We start from the raw sequence: 27,281 nt of genomic DNA on the forward strand, positions 1-27,281 counted from the left end.
GCAAAATATAATTTAAAATTTAGTTATGCATATTAAGTTGAAGCAGACAAACGTATCACCTAAGCACTGACAAATGCTTCTAGTGTTCCCCACTGCTGAACTACTGGCAACAGTGTGAGCTGTGGTGTGCTCTGGAAATAGAGCCTCCTTCAGACTTGCATAACCCCCTGAAGGGGAGTTTTTGTGCCTTTGGTGAAACACAATTTAAGTATTATGCTTTGCCTCAGTCAAATTCCATCTTATCAGCAGTTATACTTACTTGGCAAAAAAGAATAAAGACCTGGTTTAGCAAGCAACCTTATTTCATAGGGAAAGTATTATACCAGCATACATGGCTCGACATTAAAATAATAAATCCCCTTTTAATTAGAAAACTGAAGAAACTGCTTCTTCACAATCGGAAATCACATCACTACATTTTGCTCATGAGAACAAAGTTTACAGTCATAAGTTGCACATAAAGGGTTTATTTTAAATGTTTTAAGGATAGAGTTACATCATAATTATAAAAATTACTTACAGAATTAAGTAACAGATTTAAAGTGTTTATACTTCTAAATGCAGAGAACAGGGAACTGTCTACATTGTTCAAAATAAAATAAAAATAATGAAACCAAGCTCTAAAGATGAAGTCATTACCTAATTTTAAAATGTGAACACGAAGACCTTTGAACTATACACATACCAAGAACCATCCAAATTGCACTAATGATGTAAAATACAAAAAGCACAGCATTTTCAAGGAACCAGAAACTGTTTTTATCCATAATTCTATTTCCCTGAAGTGACTGTAATCAATTCTATCTATAAAGATAAGAAGATAAAAGCCTCCATTTTTAAATAATTCATTTAAAGGCGGCTTCTACCTGTTGCAACAAAGAGGTTCTCCCCCCCCCCCCAAAGTATTTCAGTCTTCGTGTAGTCTACTCCACCTTAGTTTAGGGTTTGGCACTCAAAAGAAAGAATAAAAATGTAGTGTTCTACTAATCACATGTGATTTTATTTATTCTTGAACAGAATACATGGTCCCTTCAAATGCTGTATGACACATACAACTGGAAAATTACCTTCCGTTGGCACTATGCTCGCCTCACCGGTGCATTTAATCCTACTAACAACCATTAAAACAGCACAATAAGCAAATTCACAAAAAACTGAACACAAAATAAAAACAGAACAAAACCAAAACCTAAACATTTTAACATGCAACTTTAGTTTGTTACATTGAACGTTCTAACCCTCTAAGCATGCAAAAAAGGATGGTCTGCATTTAAGTTTTTTTTTTCCTTTTTAAAAGTTTTACATGGCAGCCTGACATCACGCACACGCACACACACAATATACAACAATACTACAGCAGGTAAATGAGAAAGGCCAATAACTTTTATACAAAGATCCATGGCTTGTGCCATCACAAGCCCTATGATAATTTTGGAAAGTAATGTTGAACCCCTAGAACAAGGAACCAACATTTAGTTACCAGGGTAACGCAAGCACTGCATGCAGATCTGAAACATGAGCCTAAAACAAAGCCCAAAGCAGATGGGCAGGGAGTGGAATTAGTCTCAAGCCTCAAAAAGGTGGTTTAAGCTATCAAAAAAAAAGAAAAAAAAAAAGAAAAAAAAAAAAAAAGGAAAGGAAAAAAGGAAAAGGAAAAAGAAAGGATGGAAAGAAAAACCCACACAACAGACAACGGGGACATCTAAAAACAACCATAAAATTTACAKTTTATAGAGTATACTCTAATTGGCAGAATATGTGGTGTATTAAAGTGGCTTGCAGAAAACCCACAAATGCAAGCCTAATGCTAAAAATGTTTCAGTAGACCTAAACCTCAGTTATTTCAAAACAAACCTTGTATTTCTTAGATGTATAGCCCAAAATTCACTCTACTAGGTTATTCATGTATCTTGTGTATAATCAATACACTCACTCATTCTTGTGCCACAAATATCAACTTGGGCTCATGGAGCCAGGCTCAGCTTTGAGATTTACATGCAGGACTCTTAAGAGTCAATAGAAAACACATAACAGATCTGCAGGATGAAAACACTGTGTTGCAAATCTGCTCACTTTGTTCAAAACACAAGGAACATTTACGACTCAGATACTTAGTGCTTAAGGACTGCATTGAGAAGCTATTCACTGAAAGACAATAGCCTGCCTTTGGTTGCCCATGATGAAATACTGGACATAATGCAATATAGTAGCAATGGACAAAGAATTAAGGTATCATATTTATATGATGAGTATTTATTACCATTCAACAGCATAATGAGGCACAAGCCTTAAGGCTAAAATATGAAATCAGGCAAAAAAATTGACAGAAAGGGGCTTAAACCACTGAGTCTTCGATATCAAGAATACCCACAACTGAGGTCATCTGGACCTCTGATCTCTGATTAACAGCACCTCTCCTGCTAYCCCCTCCACTAATGGCATAAGGGTGGATACCTGTGTATTCCCTCCTTCTATCAACAGTGCTGACTGTCTTCACATWCTGCATTTCTGTGAAGCAGTACTTTGAAACTTGCGGAGCTCTGCCTTAATGTAACATGACAATTTTGTTGCTGTGCTGATCACTGTTGCAATTCTGATACTTTTAAAAGCTGCCACACTTTAAAAAAAATCCCCAAACATCCCCAAAAAACTAACCTTGATTTACAGCTATCTTGCAAAATTAAAACTGTGAAAGGACTCTGCTCTTGTTGGCTGGTATTTACATCCACAATCTAATGCAGATGACTGAACCACTGAGACTGCCTATAGCTTCCATTAGATAGTACACCACGGGCATGCAGAACTCTAGTGTTCGTAGAATGAAATTCACGTTAACAGCATACCTCAAAGCAAGTACAATGTACACCACAAAAGGCAACAACAGGTTTAAGCTGTAGATTTGTCCAGACTCTCCTTATGTGGAAAAGCCAGAAAAAAAGAAGGTTGGAAAGATGCCTTCTTGAACCAAGTTTAAAAAAAAAAAAAAAAAAAAAACAAAAAACACACACAAAAAAAACCACAACAAAGAAATGCAGCAGACTGAGCAGAAGGCAGCAAATGCTTCTCCTTCTCTAAAGTCTTCAAGCTAAAAGGATTTTCCCTTCCCCCCTCATGGGATTGTGTTCACCACGTGTAAGATTAACTACCATTAGGCTTCTAAGTCCACACACACATTCAGGTCGCTAGGTTTTGATATTAAACAAGAGACTACTGATTGCCAATGTGTAGTCTGAAGTYCTGTGGAGTAGCATATATGCTGTTAAATTTGTGGCACTAAGCACTTGGGTTTTGCTAAGAAGTGTGTATAACGGAACAAAAAGAAGTACAACATTTAGGATTGAAGGCAGCCTTGTTGCATGTATATTACTGCTTCCTACGACTTGTAAATACGGGCCATTAACCTGCATTTTCTAATTAACTGGTTATACGGATTAAATATATTTTTATAGTTTAAAGTCTTTTCACTGGAAGGTGCATAAATCAAACACTTGATATCCTACTGCCCTGTGACTACTAAAAATGCACAAGTATTTCCATGTACTGCAAGTTCTTAAAAAGCTAAATTTGAAATAAAGCGTAGAAACACAGTAGATTGATGTTACTTGGGTTAGGCACTCCTTAATGCTGCATAAACCGTTTAAACCTTTCAAGCAAGTCACCTCTGACCCAACCCTGGAAACAAGGACTGTCAGTAGCCAAGAAATTAAATTTAATGTTACAAAAGAAGGCATATCAAAAATATCAAACTACACTTGCATGTGGCAGTTGAACAGGTGAGTGCAAGGTTGAAGAAAAAGTTAAAATCTATGAAAAAAATTTAGATTAATGATTACAATACTAGATCAACTTCACACAGCTTGAATTTGCAGCTGTTCTTTGCTTTTAACTCCCTCCCGCCCAAATACATTGACTTCCTTCAAGAAAAGGAGTTTTTACACAAAATGTGTCACGTTCACATAAACTTGTTTGTATTATTCAGAACAAAACAGTTTTGCTGGCAGAGATTGTGGGTTCGCAGGGACATTTAAGCTTTCATTAAACTGGAAAGCAGTCAAGTCTTTGTGTCTACAAATTTTACATTTAATAGTTCCACAAATTTGGCAAAAGTTCATGATGACGTCTAAGATGTCTTCACCAAATCGTAGACATAAATATGGAAATCATCATCAAACTTGATGAAATAGACAGATGGTTTGGCTTCAACTTGATGAATGACCATGCCAGTCCTTTTTGAGCCATCTTCTTTGGCATATTCCACTTGTTTGCCTACCAGGCTGTCCACAACTTCACCTGGTTCCCGTTCTGCAGGAGGTGAATCATCTGCAACACAAAAATAACAGCGTGCTTTGGTAGGTATTTGTGGATTTTTCAACATAGAAAGCAACTGAAAAGTCTTAAGATTTGTAAGTAGTACCACAACTCTTAAATGCTGAATAGACCCAGCACAAGTTGTATGTTCAAACACCTATATTGCCATGCTTCTAGGAAATGTAGTCTTTTTTCTTTTTTTTTGAATTACTGCCTTTAGTTTTATGAAGTTAAGATTGACACTTCAGCTGGTTAGATAAGTGTATCCTTTGACGTAAAGGTTAACGCACAAGTTGCGAAAAAAAAATATATATTGAACTTAAGCCCGCAACAGAATAAGGCACTGGGGCCCCTTTAACAGAAAAGCAGCCATACAAAACCTCCCCCCACAAACTTCAYTCAAAATTTCAATGCAACCATGCCACTCAACAAAAACACACCTTACAAAATGATAAGAAATACAACTTCCATAACCAATAATGCCACTAAAGGGGTTTTCCTTGACTATACACTGAAACAGATACTAAATCTGCTCAAGTCTTTAACTGTACGATTTGCTAGCCTAGTAAAATCCACCGGGAAGTATCCTCAAATTCTAGGCAAGGCCTATGGCCTTGGAGGCAGAAAGATGGGTCTTTATAACAATCTGCCAGTTCCCAAGGGGTTAGCTACAAACCAATCACAGAACAAATGGGATAAAGAGCTCAGCACTGTACTGGAGAGTTGGAAATAAACCACACCTAACCACAACCAACTACGCCTACTTTCTCAGCATGCCTTCTGTATGAATAGGGAGAGCTGAACGTGTTTTCTGTTCCAGGGAGGAATTTCCTTAGTAATTGTCAGACATGCTGTGCCTTTTATTCTGGAAAACCCAATAAATGCCCTTGTTCTGAGTTAAGAATCTCTTACAAGTTGCAGATATTTTCCTTTCAATTCAGTGAGTTGCAAAAAAACTCCAAAGGCAAAGACAGACAAYGAGGAACAAACAGATTGTCTTGATAAATTTACAGTTAGAAATTATTTCATCCTTACAAATGAAGCAGCATGACAACTTTACAAGTCTTAATGCAATCTGGTATTATGCCCAAAAGTGCATATCCAATTCCAGAGTGGAACTGTTTTTTATGACACTTTTTTTTTTAAACAATGGCTTATTATTCAAGAGCATCTCTGACAGAAAAGAAAGTGAGATACAAACATCTTTGTTTCAGTGATTCACTGTTCTTGGTCACTTATTCAGCATCCTGCATTAAACTATCTGCCAGTCAACTCAAACTGAAAACTGAGCATCAGGCCAACAGTACTGTCATGCAAACCGTTATGCTGTAGTTATCAGTGCTAAGCTAGAGATTCAGATTGCTCCTTGCGCTCCCACGAGCCACAGACTGCAAACTAAGATACAGCTGAGGCTGCYGAGCATCTTCCCCAACCTTAGTAAGTTTCTCTGTACATTTTTCTTGTTTCTTCTGTGAATGCACTGCCATACAGAGTTAGCATCTTCTTAACATCAGATTTTTTTAAAGTACCTTTCTTGGCAAAGATGCAAGTTAAACTCTTGCACTGTGTAATTATGAAGCATTGACAAAGTTTCAGTACTGGACCCAGCACATTTTCCCCCCTCATCAAAAAGCTTTAACGTTATCGCCTGTATTCAATCTCTTCACATATGCAAAAAAAACTTGAGAAAAGCAGGCTAAGAACTTCTGAAACCTATTTAGAAACTAATATCCTTAACACCCAATCACTGACTTGAGGACATAGTACTAATTATCTGAAAAAGTGTTCAGATTCAGAAGAGGTAGCTCATACTTCAGAGCGTCTTGGCAACAACCTATATTGGTAAATTGTAGATAGTCTCAGAACAAGCATTAAAAYCAGTTAATCCTTAAATATGGAAAGCATATAAGCCTTTTCACTTGTCTAAGGTGCAAGGAAGAGCAAATTTCAATTCCCTAAGTAGCAGCCTATCCAAGAAGAATTTAAAAATACCTCCCAGGTGCTGCTTATTGTTTTAGACAGAAAATACATTATTTGGAAGTGCTAATTTTTTTTTCCTTTGGAAAGGTCAACTTTTTTTCTGTTAACGTTTTCAGCTCATTCTTTTCAAGCCACGGATACGTTCTTTTTTGTTAGGCTGGCAAAAAAAAAAATCTAAAAACATAAGACTACTACAGAGGTTATGCAAATAAGCCCCACTTCTTTATCCAGCCATCAGACTATTTTATCAGTGCTATATCCAACAGAAGTCTCAGAAGCTCAATGAATGAATTTTAACTAGTATTTATTAGTGCATTGTGTAACCAGACAACACAATTACTTAATTAATAATTTACTTTACATGTCAGAGCCATGCTTTTTAAGTGCAGGGGGAAAATAAGAGTACAATATGCTTTACAGTCGTTTACCTTCTTTTGTACTGGCTATCCAAATTCTGTGAAAGATCTTCTACATTAACAGGAAAGACTCAAGTAACTTTCATTTCAAGAGAAGAAAAAACAGCCCTAACCTACTGAAACATTTTTCCTATTAATATGTTTAAACATGTGAGAGGAAGTGAATTTTCAGAAGATTAGTGTTTCCTTCCCCCAAGAAACTACTCAAAAAATCTTTCAAACCAAAGACATCTACTCAAAATTAATCTGACTATATTAGTTGGTTCCAAAATATTATTCTTACGAGAATTGCTTCAGAAGCACAAATCCAGAGTCATCTCAAGGCGCTAGGATACTTCTGCAAGAAAACAACAGCGGAAGGCTTCTAGCTTTTCAATGTCCATAAAAAATCCAGTGTAATCTCTCTCACAGTAGTATGCATATCTATCAGAAGTAAGAATAATTACAGAAGACAATTTTCCTGTATTTACTGCATACCTCACCATCAATTAGAGTAAAATATTCCAAAACAGTTGTTTAAACCAGATGCATTTCCAGTTGCGCAGTAACCTTTATCAGTTGTGATACTCATGGATCTTGTTTGTTACTCCCTTTTACATTTTGACAACTCTCCTTTCTATAAATATATCATAAGCCAGAAGAGTCTAGCTGCCACTTTCCAGAGGGAGAAAAAAAATTAACCGGTCTACTTACTGGAATCAGGCATAATGCGAAGGTCACCTTCTTTATAATCATCTAAGAGTTGGTACATGTATAAGACAGGATCTTTCTCATAGGTAATATAAAACCACGTGTTCATAATAGGAGCTCGAGCCAAGACCATCCCCCTCCATTCATCTTTTGAGCCATCCTCTGTCTCAAACATATGTTCCACAGCTTTGCCAATCATTGTGTCTGCCAGGTGGGCATCGCTAATTCGAGATGAAGCTGAAACAACAGCAGTCCATACGTAAGTCCATTCAAAGCACAAACGTGTCTTGACAAAAACAATCTTTATCAAGATTCAGAAACAAGTCTCACAAACAAGCCAGCTCACACTCAAAACAATGTCTACTCCACAGAGTTTAATGTTAAAGAACTGCAGAACTTCAGGAGTGGTACATGTTAAACTAATTCTGATCAGGATTTTTCCATCGCTGTACCCTCCAAATTAAACAAATTATCATAATGCAAGGTACTGAAGGGAGACCAATTAAGACTACAGTAATGAAGAATGTTTGTATTTTAAATACATACTTGGATGTGAGTGGGGAAGGGAAGAAGAGAGACCATTAAAAAACAGCTCTTCAAATTTATTAATGCAAGTTTTGAGTTTAGTTCCCTTGAACCTTTTGAACTTCACAGTTTGGAAAAAAAAACAAAAACAAACAAACAAACAAAAAAAAACTAGTTAAACAATCCAGTGCTAATTAAGAAAATCAGTGACTCTGGTTCTTATAAGTCAAACTATTTTACTTAGAAAATGCCTCTTTTCCATGTATATTAATAATTAGGGAAAGTACATGAGGAAAAATGCAACACATCACTATCACAGAACAGACAATGTACAGTCAAGACATTTCTCAGCTGTCTCAGAGTTTTAGTTTTAATAGAAAAATCAATATTAACTTTACATAAGCTTGTCAGGGATAAGACTCTAAAGAAGACTACAGAATATACTGCATGTCATGTAAAAACAAAAGACAGCACTATACTCTARTACCATCAGATCTTTGTGAAATCAAGAAAATTTAAACAGAACATTTAAATGTGACCTGTCATGTAAGAAAAGTTAATTCAGCTAATAAAATTCAGATGTTTAAATGTTATCTCAGGGAAAAGTCAGGAGAGATTAGTGGAGAACGTTTACTATTAAATGTCAACATATGTGTATGTGTGCATAGGAAAAAAGCACTTACCAACTCTGTCTGGAAGGACTTCAAGTGCTGAAACTCTTTCATCCTTATGCAGTTCTAGTCCATACACACAATCAAATCCATCATACTTTATAAGATAGAGAGAGGGATTTACAGGAACTTGATCAAGAACTGTGCCCTTCCATTGTGTTACAGGTCCACTCCCTTCTTTCCATCCATGCTGTATTCTGCAGCCTACAATGTTTCTTCGTGGCTGAGAAATAGGTTTGCTTGGTCCCACATTGTTTCTATGCTTTCTGTGCACAGATATAAACATGATATTAAAAAAAAATCAAAATGCTCAAAATTCTACTCTGGGTAACACCTATATGCTCTGCTTTCAGAAGGCAAGGTTTACATATAATAAGCCAAAATTATAAAGCCACATTAAATTCTAATGTGTATAAACAGCACACCTTACTCAAATTAGGGTATAAAGCATATTATACTCCACTAGAAAAATAATAAAAACACATACACACACTAAAAGAAGTARTGCAATGCTTTTGACATGTTGTATAAAGTTCCTTTCATAATACTAGCTTCCAAAGTGAGTTTGCTTCAACTGAAATACCTATTTTAGCCCTTATCAGACTGAATGTCAAAAGTAAAATTCACCTGTTAAATGCCTAAGTCAGGTCTCAAATAGCAAAGCTACCTGAGAGTATTATAACTTTGTTACCTCACTGCTGCCTGCAGAACACTAAATGTAATACCCTTATCCCAGGAGGAGAAAATCAGTGGAAGCATTAGTGGTAGTTGACTAAAATTCTTCACAGGTATCTTTTCTCCCTAACTTACGTTCTCATTTGAGAGAAATTTAGCTTCCCTCTGCACTTACAGACACCTTTGACTTCCAACATTTTTAAAGACACACAGTACAACGACATTCCTCTAACATTCCTTTTTAGCACAACACAAGAAAAATATGCAAAGGGGACAGCAAGAGAAGGAATACTCCTTAAAACAGAAAGTGAATTAAATACACTTTTTGCCCTTCCTCAGTATCTTACGCTTCCTTCATGCAGCCTGCACTGAAAGACTCCCTCTGGTGAACATCTGCTGCTCTTATGATGAGCAGCCCTGTAAGCTGACAGTTTCAAARAGCTGAAACAGAGGTTACCAAAATTTTATTCTACTCAGCTATTAGGAACAGTAATTGACAGTTTTGAATACAAACCAAAGAAATACATGAATATTACTACAGTACATTGCTGACAAGATGCGGGCATCATATGTTTTCCCATGTTACAATACACAACCATTCCTAAAATGATATTTAGGGAGCTGTCTGATGAACATTCACACGAACGTTAACTTGTTCTAAGACAAATTTATGGATTAGTTATCACTTGTAGCATACTTCATTTAAACGGCAGTTAAATACGCACAACATACTAGCAAGCTCTTTAAACGCAACATCTAAAAAAGATTATTCAGTCACAAACTTATCCACTATCATCTACTGCAGAAGACAACACTCATCCTTAGATTACTGAGAGTGACTGAAAAGAAACGTCTCCAGGAATGATGATACCTTTCAACAGCAGAAGAGTCCACGTATGACAGAGACCCAAAGGAGACAAACAGCGACCATTCCRGTAAAATCAGCAGCCTTACAGAATAATGAAAGCGCTATAGGATATTAGAATGCATAATGCTGAAGATTTAATGTAACTATAAAAACAAGATGTGCAATTTCTTCAGCAGCTTGTGTCCCCTCCAGGCTTTCATTCTCCATGAAGATGGATCTTAGCAGGGAGCTCCACAGCACTTCTTGTCAACTTTCACTTTTGTCATGATGTGATCTTTTCAAGAAAACCAGTACCATATATTCCTAWATTCCTACCTTTGACAATACAGATTATTACAGGAATGTGAATCTCTTCCAGTTAAAAGACGCTCCCCCCCCAGAGCTGGTTCTAATTTTACATACAAACTTTAGCGTTTTCAAATTCTGTACATTTCAAAAGGCGGTCTAGTTTTTGTTCTAGTCTTAAGTCCCCCCTGCCCCCCTAAATTATAAACAGCCTCAATAATATCTTACTACAAAGAAACAAGATGATAAATCTAGTGCTTGAGCACAATGAAAATGAGTCTGCTCAAGCTCACAGCCGATTTTACTTTCTACATATAAAGCATAATAGTCCCCACTGTTTAAAATGAAAATAGTTAAGTGAAAAGCTTCACGGCCACTTTAAAGATTATGATGGAAAGAGTAAATAACTGAGTTCTAACTAGTAACTACCCTTTAAAATGCTTTGCTACAAGCAAAAAGCATTATAAATGCAGTTATAAGTCAAGTACCAGCTAGGTGTAGCAATTTAAGCTTTTCTTTGTCTGAAGGCTTTACTGCTGAACAGYCATTCATTCTCATGTGGTTCATATTTTAAGAAATATGATTTTCAAACTAATAAATTAGCAAAGAAAAAACAGTTTTGCTTGCAGCTGAACTGTGATAAGAAAGAAAATACAGGTTTCTAACAAACAGTAATAGCTACCAGTATATTTCCATACTTGACAACAGTAACCAGATCAAACCTCTCTCTCTCCATCTCAATAATATGCTGTTTCTGTGATATGCAAAGTAACACAAATGTACCAAAGCATTTTGAGATGCTATAGCTAGGAAAAAAAAAATACAAAATGTTTTCTGTTTTTATTAGGATTATCTTTAAAATTCCACATATTTTCATCTTAATGATTAAGATAACGGATTTCCCTACATACATTGAACCTATGGAGCCAGGAAAACCAGGTAACAGTAATTCCTGTAAATAGCTCTTGATGCATCAGCTATGCCCTCACTGTAAATTGCCCTTTGCTCCCCAAAAGTTTCAGAACCTCTTCCTTACCTGGAAGGCATTAAGTTGGTAAGTAAAGCCTCTCTACACAAAAACGTTTCACTAACAGAAYCAGATAGTTCACAAATTTAGAGACCAGGCAAAGAGAACAAAGTCCTTCTAGTTATTAAGGCTGTATTTAAATGGCAYTCATACAAACTCTTCTTGAAATGTGCCTCCAGAAAAATCAGCATAGTGCCAAGCTGCCTAGCACTGATAGCAGCAAGCTTTCAGGGTTGTGCTTAAAAGGCAAATTAGCATTTATAAAAGGAGGAGAGTAATTCCCAATGAACTATCAGATTAAGTTATCCATTTAGGTATCCTATTTTTCCTCCTGCTTATTCTCATCTGAGAAAAAACACCACACACTAAAATTAAGGAAAACATAGAAGGATGAAAGAAAGCTATACTCCTCAGACATCCAAAAAAGGCACAACTGAGAAGCACAAARCAGAAATCTATAAAACATGAAGTAGAATAGCAATGGTCAGTACAGTTTCAGTCTTTCACTGTGCCGAGCAGAGAAGTTACTAGAAACAGGTCCCAAAGCTTATTGGAACTGTGATATTACTACAAACTATCCATTGCTACTAGCGGGATGATAATCAGAGAATTATTCATCACTTTTCACAACATTCAGACTACAAGGTACATAGGTTGAGGCAGAAGTTTTAAAGCACAGTGCGCTCCATGAAAAGCCACCATTTGGTTGTGAAATTCATTTTCTTAGGACACTGTAGCCAAGATTACAAGTTAGTTTAAAAGGGGATCAGAAATTCACTGGTAGTCCAACTCTAGGTASGTCTGCCTCAAAGTTCTTGAGCTGCCAACTACAAGAAATCTGAACAACGTATGAGGAAAGGATTAGCTTATACTTAYACTGTGTCCTTTAGTTTATACTTACACTCCTTCCTTATGCATCAAGGGTGGAAAGAATAAAAGCCAAGAGACTACTGACTGGTCTAGCATCAGTGGCATCAACTTTATATTCATGGAGCACCATTAGCCACTGACAGAGCACTCAGAACCTCCCTTTCGCCTATAATGACGGAAACTCCTTCCAAAACAGTCAATGCTTAACTACTGTTTCAATTAAAGAAAGTTTGGAAGACTAATCCACGTGGCTCACTTGATCATCTCCTCAGTTCCTGAACCATGCCCTCTTCCATCCTGTTGGTTCCTCCATTTAACAGTCAACTTCTGAATCCAGTTTAAAGTCTGGCCTTTAAATGCCACCAGGCTTGTTCTTCTCTTCTTTAAACAATTACCGCACAAGTCTTCATAACTGAATCAATGACAAAGTACACACTACTAACTCAAAGTGAGCTGTAACAGCTCTGAGTATATCAGCAAACATTCTTACATAGTTATTTATATCTCACTTGTTTACTATGAGCACATCTACATCACTACTGTTACCTGCACATTTCAAAATGGAAGTAACAAATACCAAACAACTCCATACTAATCTCTTATTCTCAGAGTGAGCAAAAAAGGAAATCACCTCAGTCTTATACAAAAAATACCCTTTACTAAACATTTCTTAAACTATGCTAAATTAACATAACGGAGTTGGGTGCTTAAATTAAATGCCCTAAAATCACATAACTTAGGATCACAATTTAATATGCCCCATAAAAGGCTTTATGCTAACAAATACATAACCTATTCAGGTATTTAAAAAGTGTTTAGCCACCCTCAAGTACAAAAGGCAACCCACCTCTGATAGTCTTCCCATCATATACTCCTTTCTCTGAGCGGTTGAAAAAGAACAAGAGAAATTAAGTTTTAACCAACTCTATCTTTCCTCTAGAAAAAAGAAAAAAAAAAAAACACTCTCTCTCTGCCTTGTAAAGGGATGAGCAAGAATAGATAATGAAGAGTTGGTAGACAGGACTAGGGTAGTTTCACATTAAGTGTTGCATCTGGAAAACAGCTCAAAAATACTCATTTACTCATTCAAATGTATTAATTGTAGAAGATACACCTGCCAGACAAATTACTTTAAGTTGATGCACACTGTATATCTTTGCTACAGGACTTCATACTTAAAATATAACCATTAGCATTTTAAGAAGTTTCACCTTCCCCAGCTTGTTTTAGAGTTCTCCCACCAGAGACACAGCCGAAAGCAACATGTAACCGTTAGACACCAAGATCAATTATGTCCAGACTATTACCTCTGTTTTATCATACTTACTCATCAACATTTAGCTGTTACCATTTCAAAATATAGTAGAGAAAATATGTGCCATGACTGCATAATATAAGCAGGTATCCTTTGCATATAAACAGCAGCTTACTTATAGAAGTGCTTTAGTATGCTCTTTATTAAAAAAAATTGAGAGTTAAGATTCCAAAAAGCRAAGAGTTGTAGTGAATCAAAGGTTAAGTATATCTAAAATTAAATCCAAATTGGGTTTTCAGTAGGTATACTTCATACAAATAATTTTTTATTGACCTGGTGACAATACATCTGCTTTAGATACCAGAGATCCTTAATATGCCGATTTCTGGCTTGCAATCCCTTCTCTCTGATTTTTAGAGTAAAGTACAGATTTTTTTTCACAGGATATATTCCTCACAGAGTAATATTCAAAACTAAGTTTACACCTCTACCAATGAAATCYTTTTTCTACCACCCTCCCCAAAGAATTCAAGTCTGACTGTACACACACATACTGGTTAAATACAGCTCCACATGATTTTCAAAACAGAGACTGGAACAATACAGATACATTTCTARAACAGTACTTTCAGTTACTGGGAGCTATACTTTAGCAAATACATTAACAACTTACTTGTGGGAAGTTCTTTTCTTCATCATGCTGGCAGAGACTCCTGCATGACCTACAAAATAAACGACAGAATTATGGAAAAATAAAATGTGTTTATACACAATGCCAAAAAAAGCTATCTTACAGAATAGTTTTCCTTTTGAATATCAAAACRTAAAAATTCAGACACATCATGTCGTGGCCAACTGATGAACCCCCTACAACAGGAAAGCTCTGGAGGGCTGACAGGGCAGGGGCAATGCACCCATGAAGCTCACGGAAGGGTAGGGAGTGACTGACCACCCTTGTGTGAGCAGAGAAAGCTCAACACAAAGGGGATCGAGAGCAGTCTTTGCTCTAGATAACGTGCTGTATCAGTTGAGCAAATCAACTGTCTGTGCAACTGCTTGTCCTAGAGTATTTGTCTTCTTAAGTCAAGCAAACCAAAGTCGGTAGGTGCACATGTGCCGAGTCCAAGAAAAAACAAACAGAAGAACTTTGAGAGGGCAACAGGCTTGAGCTGGTTTCAACCCGTGTGTTTCTGCCTTCTCAGCTACTGGGGATGCTCAGCATCACACCAGTAACAAGAAWCCCACTTGTACTGTGATTCAACTGTACACTGCAATTGTTGTACTTCGCTAAGTGTGATTTGTACTTACACTGTGATTCAAATACACTGCTAAATCAGTCTGGTGTAACAAAATTTCAAAAAAGTTTGGTAAGCCCGCCACTTGTGGAATACCTAGGAGAACCTAATCAGAAAGTATTGGACTTTGACACAAATGTATCTTAAATATCTATCAGTAAAAAGCCTCATGCACCTATAGATCTATGTTTAGCGTTTCACTTTCAGATTATTAAATTCAAACCTACAGAGAAATGCAAAGTTCCATTACAGGTTCAAAAAACCAATTCTGTGAAATTTAACATTATGTGCATGTTCCTAGCATAGCTCTAGCATATATGTATTTTGAAAATTAACTTTCATAATAGTTGTAGCATTACACAAGACAGTCAAGCCTTGAAAGCACCATTAACCTTAAAAATTTGCATGATTATTTTAATCTTTGGATTTCATATGAAGAAAGAGGACATATACAAAGTGATGTAAACAGCAGAATTAAAATAAGACTACATCTGATGTTTCCAGCACTCAAGATTGTACTGAATCCGTGTGAAGTTGCATCTCCAGTTGTAATGACAGCTGGAATGTTCAAGTTTTAAAAATGAAGCCTTCTGTGCTAAGAGCTACAGTAAAGATCCTAACTGCAATTTCAGACTACCAACAGTAATTACAGATGCTTTTTTTTTTTTTTTTTTTCCTTTTTAAGAACTATTAGCTAGTAATGAAAATAAGAGATATCACAAAAAGTCTGACCAGAAACCCAATAGACTTTGGAACCTGACCATCACTCTGAAAACAAGCTTTCCAATTATATCATTAGCCACCCTTTTGGTGTATGAGGATAAACGTTTAAAAGCAATTCTTAAAAATCGGTTCTCCCATAGTAAAAGGAACAGTCCTGTAAGAACACGAACACACAGATTTCACATCTTTCTTCACCAGTTTATCAGATAAAGTAAGATTTTAATTAAATCAGCTCCAATAGTTAAAATGGTGTATCAAAAGTATCCACGTATTCTGCAAAGAGATTCGGCACAGAACTTGTTTTCCATCCTCAGCTCATGAACTGTATGAACATTATATAGGGCATATGAAGAGAAGCCATAAGCAAAAAGCTTTCTAAAATGAACAGAAAAAGAACTTCTACAGAAACACAAAAGAGGGAGGAAAAAAATCCCAACTCTGCTACAGAGGCTGGAAGAACTACAGAGAAGCTGTGCAAACTATTGGGAATGCGCATTAGCTCAAGGTAAGGAATTAGTGAAGAGGGCATCTCTTACTTCCAGTAGGATTCAAGCTCTACAGCCAGGTATCTTCTCTCTCAAGTTCAGTTATGTACAGAATTTCTTGCCTAAGATCTTTATGCATGAAATAACACATTGYAAATTACCAAATGCTTACAATGAAACTCTGGTAAGTTTGAGAGGTGACTTTTGGTTACCCTTTTTTTTGCTGTCAGGTGAAAATGAGCTTAACAGTTCCTGATTGCAGAAACTTGKTTGCTCACATACTGAGCTCTAAACCAAAGCCAACTAATATGACTACGTGCTGTTTAGCTCAAGTCAGTAACTTAACATAGCACYCTAATTCAATACTGAAAGTTACAGCCTTTCATATTTAATATGAACATAAGCTATCTCCAAGAAGAGATGACAGCAAGATATATTTGAAAATCCTAGAACAAACCTGCCCTAGCACTGATTACAAGTCTATTGGCCACAATTCATATTTGTATTTTGTACTGTCTGAATGTATTAATATCCCAAGGAAACATGAACTCTTTTTAAGCACATCCCAGGTTGAATTCCTGAGCTGTACAGCACTTCACATGGCTAGATATCCTCAAATTTTAATAGCAGTTCACTGAACATTTCTCTTCCTTATAGCAGCTACAGACAAGGAGATGAAAGAACACAGTATCCTTACATTTAACATCTTTTAGTTTTGTCCTTATATAGTAAGGACAAAACCAAAATTACCTGATGATCCACCTGCCTCAATCTTTCCTTATTCAAGYGAACTACTTCAACATAGTTCTTCCATTTTATTTTAAATGGAAAACCACAACTATATATTATTTGTGGAACTCAAGTGCAATAGCACCTGCATAGAGTCTGARTAGTTTCTAAACTTCAAAGGCAAGAAAAAGTGTTAAGATGTCAGCAGTACTGCTTTCTTTCTCCCTCTGAAAAAGGTCTTTATTAATACTAACAAGATAYACTCAAGCAGTACACCAGTAAAATCCTTGCAATTATTCAGTGAGGATTTTGATATCAAGAGTATGATAGAGGGTATGCATGATAAAATATGATAAAAATGCATTAGAAAAGTGCTTACAGATTTCAAGTACATATACAGTAAGACAACTTGATTTAGCAGTTGCATTGGCATTGTAGCTACACACACAATACACCAGATTTCCCTGCCTGATCCCCTTTCAGCTGCAGAAAAACTAAGATATCTCTGAGTAAAACAGTAGCAGCATACCAGAGCTGTATCAAACTGCTTCTTCTCCCATTCATTATATAAAGTATCTAAGAGAAAGTAATGCTTTAAAAACAATAACTAAGATTATTACAGATATTAAAAAGAAAGTATCAGCAAACACAGTCTTTATAATTCAGGAAACTGGTTTCATACTTGTAAAGATCACGTATTAAATAATGTTCTAACCCTAAGATTGCAAAAGATGTACACATTCCCATTTGTGTAACAGAAGCGTGCAACAGACCCCTTCCCTAATAGGGGCTCACACCAAAATCCAGAGATGGCACAAAAAGGCCTTATGCCCAAACAGATATGGAATTTGATGTGCAGCATATAAGCACCGTACATCAGTGGTAAACATTTGGTGAACAACCACTGTCACTTACAGAGGAATATCTATGGACCAAAAAGCACCTCTTTTGTCCCTGCTGYGAAATACTACCTGATTCATGACAAGATTAAACGCTTGTTTCAAGCRGTTAATGTAAAGCAGTCTTTGAATAACTGCAAGCGCTATTCCTTCAAAGTGACAAAGCTCACTGTAGCAAGTTCACAATAATATTTAGAACTGCTGTTTGGTTTTTCTTTTCCCTATAGGAATTTAAAGATTAATTAGGATGGCTTTAGAATGTTTATTTCAGTTTTTCTTAGATTACAGAAAGAAATAAACTATCAAAACATAAGAGAAATCTTATCTTACTAAGGAAACAAATCAAAGCTGTGCAGAGGACTTCATTCCTAGTTTAGAACTGTAAATAGCTTGTATAATTTCTTTAGAGACTCCTTTATTTATGAATACATATTTTAATGAGTAAAGCCTAGATTTTTTAAGTATTACTATGTCTTAATGACTTAAGATACTTGAGAAAAATAAAAATTCCATATAGTTATAGTTAATAAATACAAAAGTACTGAACCAAGAATATTCATGTTCTTATAAAATATAAAAATATTCTGGTTCTGTAGAGCAGAGGCCTTGATGRTAAGTAATCTTGTGGGGAAGCGTTTGCTTTGAATGAAGAATCTACTTTAAATGAGGGTTTTTGAGGAAGAGTTTGAAAAAGAAGGGTAAAGGATACAAAAGATAAAGTGAAATAAAAACTGAAAATATGAAGCAGCTGATTCTAACTCATAATAAAACTGAAAAAAGAAAAGCTCTATCTTAGTCTCATCATATGCTAATAGCAATTCACAAGCTCCTACTTAACTGTTCTCCTTCAGCAAAAAGACTGCCAAACACAACAAGCAAAGGAGCAATTTTGCTTATATTAACTCTCCTGACACCCCCCCCAATATTGTCTAAATCTTGTTCATTTATCACAGAAGCAAAATTAGCACTAGTCACTGTCAAGCACCTAATTCACAGCAGAAAGGCATTTAAAAATCCCCCAACAATTTCAAAAATGACAATGTCACACAAATCTTTCAAGTGAAAAATCAGTGTACCAAGTGTTTTGGGGCCAAGTACAGTCTGGTCTCAAGCAGTAACATGACTTCAAAGATGTTAATACTAACTAGAGAACAAGAATGGAGAGTTATCACATTCTATACAGCATGAATGCCATTGACAGCAAGGGTTTAAATTCACATCCTTTACCTCCCTGTAACTATGGAATGACAAGCACTAAGTTCTAACTAGAACACTCTGAAAAAACATGTTTTCAGATAAAAAAAAAACTTTGTACAACTAAGCTGACCTTGAATTCTTAGTTTTCTATAAAAAAATTTATAACTGAACAAAAAAATTAAAGTAATTGGATTACTTATACACTTTGAGCAATGAATGTTTTCCTCAAATCTATCAGTTCGAGTGTTAGCTATGCATTACAATGTCTTAGGACTACAAAAATAATTATTTTTTGTAATTGAAAAAAAAAAAAAAAAAAAAAAAAAGAAAAAACGACACAAACTCCAAGTCCCAGCCTAGAGCAACAGAACTAAGCATTTAATTGTCAGCTTGGTCAAACAGTGTGCTTTTTGATCCTAGGTTAATTCTGCCTATAATGGATTCTTAAAATAGATCCTTAGAATTCAACAGTGAAGCTTCCTTCAAAACTTATTTCTGAATCCTATCTTACTTTGCTTTCAGAGAAAGCACAGTAACAGAAACAAACTTTCTTACAGACTGTTTAGTCAGGGGGGAGTGCATGTTTTGGCTCAACGGGACAGGGGAGGGATGAGAAATACGAGGACAGAACAGGGATAAGGATGGAGAAATTACTAGCAATGTTTTTACTGTTGTCACATTAGATGGCATGCACTACTCAATCCTTTAAGATTATGTGGGTTCTTCAAAAGACACCTCAGCATCTTATTTCTCACAATATTTGCTGTCTTCACAATAAGCAGCAAAGCTCAACATTTTTAAATTACATGGCAGAGGCTTCTGCAAGAAAACCACATAATCACATAGGAATTATTCTTGACCAGGTAGCTATTTCAAAGTTACTTTTAGGGACTCAAGAAGGCTGTAGACATGTTTATCCAACACTATTAGACCTAATATAGCTTAATGTCAACTGAAAGAGTTTGGGGAAGGAAGAGAGTTCTTTCAATCAAAACAGACCAAGAGCATAGTGGTAAAATGAATTCCTGACTCCGCTGAAAGATTTCTCTACAATTTTAACCACGCTCTCTTGTCCTAATAGGAGCAGTATCAAAAAAAAAAAGATATATATATATATATGCACACACACACACACTTGCTTTTAAAATTGAACAAACCACATAACCAAGTATGCTACTTAGTGCTTTCCAGCTCTTTTATTCTTTTATTTATTAAAATATTACTTTCTCTCTTCAAGTCACTCAGTAAAGACACTGGGATTGTTTCTGGCCACCAAAGTTTGTTACCTCCCAGAGGCAGAGAATCCCACCAACTTGGAAAGGCTATAAAGGACCATGACTTATTTCTACAGCATAAAACAAGAGACTAATTAAAAAGGTTAAATGTAAATATAAACACAAGGGTAAACACGAGGGTAATCACAACTTATCTTGCAGACAATTATATTAGATGGTATTCATAAGGTGCGGGAAATACATTCCTCTGTAATCAGGAGGGTCATCACGCACTAACTAGAGAGGCATGGGCATGATGCCATGCACACAGCAGCTGGCTCAGCTCCTGAAACTGTATCCTGGAAAGATGCTCTGTATTTTAATAAAATTGTAGAGGCCACAGACATGCACACTACTGTGTTCAGTAACTTTACGTTCAAGAATCACATACTCTATCCTCACCATGGAGTGGGCTATGCAGTCTCCTAGTGATGGCAACCCATTGTACTCTTTCCTAGTATGTATCTATAACTAAGCAAGGTACAGTAGATTTTGTCCGCATCCCAAACAGAAAAATTTAAAGATCTAATTACTAACTGTTGTATATTATAAAGCAAAAATAGCATCTGTGCTGTAGAGTTATTGTTCATTATAAGTCACAATTAGATTGTTAGATAAATTTTTGTTTACCTTAAACCTTAAAAAGCTAGCATTTGAATTCTTTGAACTCTCACAGTACCCAACTAAGGCTTAGAAGTAACAATACTAGAAGAAAGTGGCAGGTCAAAGCTTACTTTCCTTTCTCTTAAGGATTACAATTCTCCTTCCGCAGATATTCTAGTAGTATCAAGGGGAAGGATGACTCATGAGTCAGCTGGATGAAAAGTCACTGAAGTAAGTATCTAAAAGTTTCCACTGGGTCTCTCCTTTGAAACCATCATTTAAAAATATTTGCAGGAGTTATCTTTGAAATTGCCAGATTTTTCAGATGACTGACAGCAAAAGTAACTTTAATGCAACCTAATCACAGGTTAAAACGGTTTTAAAAGTTTCCCAAAACCTTTCTAAGAAATCTTCTAATGCCAGTTACTTAACTTCTGAATGAACTGGGCAAGTAACTGAAAGCACCAGAACACAATATTGTGTGTCTATTTTTAAAAATATACTGAGCTTCCCCAATTTTATATGAAATTCATTTGGTTTCATGCAATTTTTTTAGAAGGCACCAACAGATCATTAGATGTACTGCACCATGTGTTTACAAAGTTTCTCCCTGCACCGGTCACTAGTGAGATTCTGCTGCAATATGAAATACGAAGGACATTTTTCCACTGAAAAATATGAAATCATTTCAGAAGAGGAAAAAAATGACTAAATAAAGTTGCATTTCTCAGATAATCAAATAATTAAAGAATGAACAATATTCATTTTTAACATTAACATTTTCATCCTCCAAACAACAGTAGAATTCTTGACTTAAAAATGATGATTTCTAGTCCCTGGCCTGCATACTAGCCTTAGCACAACACACAGCCGAAATGGTCTGCCTTAGTTATACAGGATCCAATATCAGCATACAGAACAGTATTCAGTTACCAATCAAGTTGGTAGCTTGATTCTTTTGTTGTCAGTGCTGATAATCCTTATTACGAAGTGCACAAAACTATTTGTTAGTCTATCAAGCTATAAAACCTAGAATTTGTCTAACCAATCATAAAAATTATGGTCATTTTAAGTCATAAAAGAGTGGTTACTCTTATTTTCGCTTTCCTTGAATAAAGAATTAAATTATTATTATTTAAATAGCTAACCTATTTCAATTTAGAGAACACATTTTGTAGTCATAACTTTTGTGTGCATTTAGTGAAACTTTTCCAAACTGTTTTCAAGAGATGCTCCTTTGCAATTACTAACTAATCCTCTTCTACCAAGCCATTAAGGGTTTTGCAGCAACTTATAAATACATGGGGAACACATTACTCCACTGTTGACTCAACCAACACTTCTGCAATGAGCAATCTTTCCCTAAAAATGTCAGTCTACTTCTACCACACACTGTTCAGTAGCCTATCACATCAAAGTTTTAGTAGAACTGTAAGTTAAGTGCAGTTCTAAAAAGGAAAAGAAACATTTTATCTGATTCTGTACTGCTAAATTAAAGTTATGTATGCCTCTTCAATTCAACAGTTTCCACAATAAAATTAATCACTTAATAACAAAACAAAGAGCTTCATAAAGCCACTAGTACATAAAAAAGTCAAAGATCACTTTTTTACCCACCAAAAAAACAAACAAAAACACCTCACCTGCATCAGCTCTGGATCGCTGACCTGGTGATTTTCCAAATGGGGTCTTCATTCATCTGTGTTTAAGTGAGCAGCAAAGCTGCTGGACTAGGGTGAAAATCCAGTTCTTCCCAACTCCCAAAATATCTTCTTYTACAATAAGACAACTACCACTTATTAATCCACCATCCAACCATGGATTTGCTCTTCACCAAATGTAGGAGGACGACTTTGAATTACAGTACTCTGAAAAACAAAACAGACAAAGCATAAACAGCCAGATTTGAGACATGGTTAAGATATGCATTAAAGTGAAATAAAATATTTTTGCTTTTACGTTCAACAAAATACCACTTCATACTCCATTATTCTGAACACATTCAGCAAAGAGGGCAGGTAGGCAAGAAGACAGCCAAACCAGTACTAGGGCTGGCACCTTTCCTCATGTACACAGCACAAGTTCCATATACCATAAGAGAATGGGTAAGTAATTAAAGCTACCAGATAGAGTTATCCACAGACAGAAATACATAGAAAAACTTCTTAAAAGGCATTTAGTTGAGTATAGCTTAGTTTCTGCCTGAAACTAGAGAAAATTGCACTACCTTCACCACAGGTAAAGCACAAATCAACTACTCCCACCTGTTAGAGATAAAAAAGCTCCAAAACTACATTGTAGAGAAATAATTCTACTGATAACTTTTAAAAAAAAATCTTCAAAAAAAAAAAGACATCAATGATACCAAATCCACAAATTCTACTTGTCAGTTTGCTGACCAAGCCACTAGTTTACAGAAGATCTATAGAAGGGGCTGGTGATTCTCTATATCTAAATTCRTAAGATTCTTAAAACATTTAGTCATCACATTCCTCTAGATGAGGCAGAAAAGTACGGAGAACTTTTTTAAAGTCCTTTTCAAGACTTCAGTGAGAGATGCTTGTAATCTCCTAAAAAAGTTGGAAGTATTACATCAATGGATTTCACAGTAACATCTCTGGACAGCAGACATTTATCCTGATTAATCCATTCATTTCTATGCTGCCCGTGGCTAAAACRGGTTAGGTAACCTCATCCTTCTAGCCTGGTTTCCTTAAGAAACACGACTGCTGTAATCATGCTCTCTGTAACCCATCAGTCAAGTGTCGGCCAGGCCTCCCTTTATACTTCTTCCAGACAGCAGCCTTGGAAGCTGCTGTCAGTTTTGACAAAAGTGTGACCGAGCGGTCAAACACAGAGGAATGCCCCTAACAAGTGTCCCAGCAGTGGGAGACGCTGCACCTTATGCTCGTGTCTTATTGAATAACGGAGCGTACAAGGAAATGCTTTGAGGCATGGTACAAGTACTACACAGAAAATTGCATTTATATCTTCTAACACTTTGCCAGTTCTTACATGAATCATATCCACTAATTCTGAGAAGATCTATCCACATCGCTCTAATATTCCCCAGGAACAAAGTGCAATAGATAGACAAAAAAAACTACGCACTAATTGCTAGTGTGCCTAGATAGGCAAGCATTCGGTAATTTGTAGTGTTTGGAAGGATCTCTAATACATAAGAGAAAGTAAGCTTTTTAGATATCCATAGCCAGGAAGTCATGACAATTTGAGAGACTAAAGTTGAAAAAAAAAAAAGTTAAAAACCAAAACACACTGAACAAACAACAAAAATCATCTCCCCTCCCCCCCACACACACATTCAAAGGAACTTCATAGTTTTTCCACACCTCCAGCTCCTGAAAGCTGCCCATCGTATACAATTGTGAAGAGTATCAGAAGAATAGTATTTGAGGTTTAAAAAGCATTTGAAGAAAGAATATGAAGCAATTAGTCTGCTTAGCTATTTAACCAGAACAAAAGGTAAGCACTGTTTTTCCTACCAAACCGATCAAAAACATTTACTATAGATTAAAACAGATTAGTGCARAGGCACCTCTGATAATTGAAACAAATTTTGAATACAGAGCAGTGGTCTGATGTAGTCCCATATTCAGTCTCACAGGCACCGTGTACACATGCAAAAGAAAACCAAGAAAACCACTTTTCATCCAGATGAGATATTATGTTTTAGAGAGGAAAAAAAATATTTTTATAATTTAACTTAAAATATGAAAAATATTAAGACTCAGCAGCTAAAAAACACTTTTCCAGCGAGCTGTTGACATATTATCCAAGAAGTTAAAAATATTCTGTAACACCTTTAATCATTATGTTTTTTCCCCTCTTCTCAGATTTCCAATCCATGGCAAATAAATTTTAAGGAACTGCATAGGCACTTTAATTTCACTGGTTCTGTAGCTATGTTTATCAAAAATAATACCCCCCCCCTCCTGAAGTTTTGACTTCCTACTAGTAAAGTGTTTTATTGGAATGATCTGTCCCCGCTCACGACTATGACACAAATTCACAATCATACCTCTCAAAAGGAAAAAGACTTCCTCATCCTTCAGAGTCACAATTCATTTGCTAACGCTTAATCAAGTGTTTCACTCTGCTCTCTGAACCAGAGGACACAAGACTATTCAAGTGAGAAGCTGATTCACCAGCTCAAACAGACTTTCTAGAAACTAAGCCAGTTAACTTCCGCTAATTCAACACTAAGTTTCACCTGCTTTCTGTGAAAGTTTTAAGTCAGCTTTCCTAAACTTAATATTCTGAATTCTTAACATTTCAGTTTCACACTGACAGTTCTAAGACATTAATAAAGAGATTAAAAACAAATATTCTGAAGATTAACTGATATACTTTGATAAGATCCTGAATTTTAAACTATACRTAAGTCTCATTTGCCATACTAAAAATAAGCCAAAAGCCCACGCAACTTCAACTTTTAAATATGATGAACAATAAAAAGTACATTTAATGTTATCACGTATATACTGTAAATCCTTAATATGGGAGGGGAAAAAAGTCAATTCATGAAATTCCAAACCATTTATTACAAAATCCAATATCTAAGAATACCATGTTTCATATASAGGTATAATAATATAATAATGAGCTTGTGACACGCTAATAGCAACATGCCATACTACTATGGAAAAAACAGAAATTCCTTGTTAGAAGGATGTACTTAAGTTGCCTTATGAAACAATCTATTTTTAAGCATAWWTCTGTTAACAGCATTAGAATTTAGTATTTGAACAATCTGAAGTGAGAACTCGTCAAGTCTCTTTGAAATATTTCAGTAGGACTTCTGAAAACAGATGCCAGCCTTATTGATAAAAACCTAGTGTACTGATTCTACTTACTACTTTGTTCTTTCATACAGTAAACGCAACACATACAGTATTTTTGGATCCAATCTAGCACATCCAGAATATACTATACAGTCTTTACCCACTACCAGTAACTTCTAAATGAGAGGTGTCCCAGCCTACCAGTTATGGTACTTGTCATCCTCGCCCCCACAGCCATGTCCAACAACTCATTTGCAGGTTTTCACTTGAAAACGGGTATGTTGCTAATTAGCCATCAGCTCCAGCTACTCATCAGCCCGGGAATTTAGTTTATTTTTACAAATAAAAATGCTCAGTGCATGTTTTCCTTTTTTTAGGTCAGAATACACTTAAACTGAATGCAGCAGCTACATGCTTTGTATCATATTTTTCTATTTATTTTGGATTTTGAATTTAATGTCATTCACCATACTAGTTTCACTAAAACTAGTAAAATAATACTATCACAGTAGGGATAGGGATGAAGGCAGTATCAGAACAGGAGAAAATACAAGTATTGCCTTGTACTCGAGTTTTTTCTTTTTTGCAGCATAAAGGCAAAAGTAGGAAAAAACAGCACGCACACTCAGTACACATACACTACACAGCTTTCCTCGTGAACTGGTTTAACCCCCTTCATAAACCTGTAATTGGTTAAAAGCATTAAAATAAAGTCTTTGTTACATAAGCCTTAAATATCTGTGTTTTCACAGAGTCAAAGATAAATTTCACACCTGCTTCCCTTGAARTTACAAGCATTTCCTTGCAACACACAGCACAACGATTTACTGCATGCTACCTAAAGCTTTCGGACTCTACTACCAACGCTGAGGAAGGATGTTACTTTACCTAGCACAAAAGCACAGCTGTGACAATATGCARGTGTAAAACCAGGATATATACCTCTCTGATGCTAACTACAAGCTTGCAGCTTCAAAGCAGGCCTGTCCCCCACCCCGGCCCTATCTGTGCACAGGCCTTCTGGCACCACCTAGTGGGCTCCCACCTTTCCACTGTGGCATTTAGAGCAGTTGTACACAACGCGGTGCCCAAGGTTGAGCTGACAGTTCGGTGTGGGGTGAACCTAACAAGTCACAAGGCTTGACTTCTTTCACAGAAGACACACTGAAATCAAATGGGTCAGCACAAGAGATTTCTTGGTAGGACAACTGAAAAGAGYTTGTCCCCGTCCCCTTGACACCCTCCCTTCAGGTGCTTGTACACATTGATAAGATCCCCCTCAGGCTTCTCTTCCCCAGGCTGAAGAGGCCCAGCTCTCGCAGCCGTTCCTCATAGGGCAGATGCTCCAGCCCTCTGGTCATCTTTGTAGCCCTATGCTGGACTCTCTCCAGTAGCTCCATGTCTCTGTTGTAGTGGGGAGCCCAGAACTGGACACAGCACTCAAGAAGAGGCCTCCCCAGGGCTGAGTAGAGGGGCAGGATCACCTCCCTCCATTTTCCAGCAACACTCTTCCCAATGCACCCCAGGAGACCATTGGCCTTCCTGGCCACAAGGGCACATTGCTGACTCATGGTCAACCTGTCATCCACCAGCACTCCCAGGTCCTTCTCTGCAGAGCTGCTCTCCAGCAGGTCAGCCCCCAGCTTGTACTGGTGCCTGGAGTTATTCCTCCCTAGGTGCAGGACCCTGCACTTGCCCTTGTTR

At 36.4% G+C, this 27,281-nt stretch overlaps 1 protein-coding gene across 6 annotated transcripts in view; it reads right to left on the minus strand.

Moving 5' to 3' along the window:
* Positions 1–451: 451 nt before the first annotated feature.
* Positions 452–27,281, minus strand: part of SPIN1 (spindlin 1) — a 53,629-nt gene continuing 26,799 nt past the window's right edge. For 5 of the 6 annotated variants that reach the window (XM_085312685.1, XM_085312655.1, XM_085312677.1 and 2 more), the window contains exons 2-6: positions 22,419–22,643; positions 14,244–14,292; positions 8,603–8,856; positions 7,398–7,631; positions 452–4,320 (exon numbers count right to left, since the gene is read on the minus strand). In XM_085312685.1, coding sequence (XP_085168811.1) covers positions 4,121–4,320; positions 7,398–7,631; positions 8,603–8,856; positions 14,244–14,292; positions 22,419–22,470 — 789 coding nt within the window. In that variant the 5' untranslated portion in view covers positions 22,471–22,643 and the 3' untranslated portion in view covers positions 452–4,120. Of the gene's footprint in view, positions 4,321–7,397; positions 7,632–8,602; positions 8,857–12,571; positions 12,728–13,162; positions 13,196–14,243; positions 14,293–22,418; positions 22,644–27,281 lie in introns of those variants that run through there. The other variant, XM_085312691.1, reaches the window with a different exon arrangement.

This window comes from Rhea americana, unplaced genomic scaffold (assembly GCF_003343005.1).
Source record: "Rhea americana isolate MKP2758 unplaced genomic scaffold, rheAme1 scaffold_11, whole genome shotgun sequence".
In the NCBI taxonomy this organism is placed as follows: domain Eukaryota; kingdom Metazoa; phylum Chordata; class Aves; order Rheiformes; family Rheidae; genus Rhea; species Rhea americana.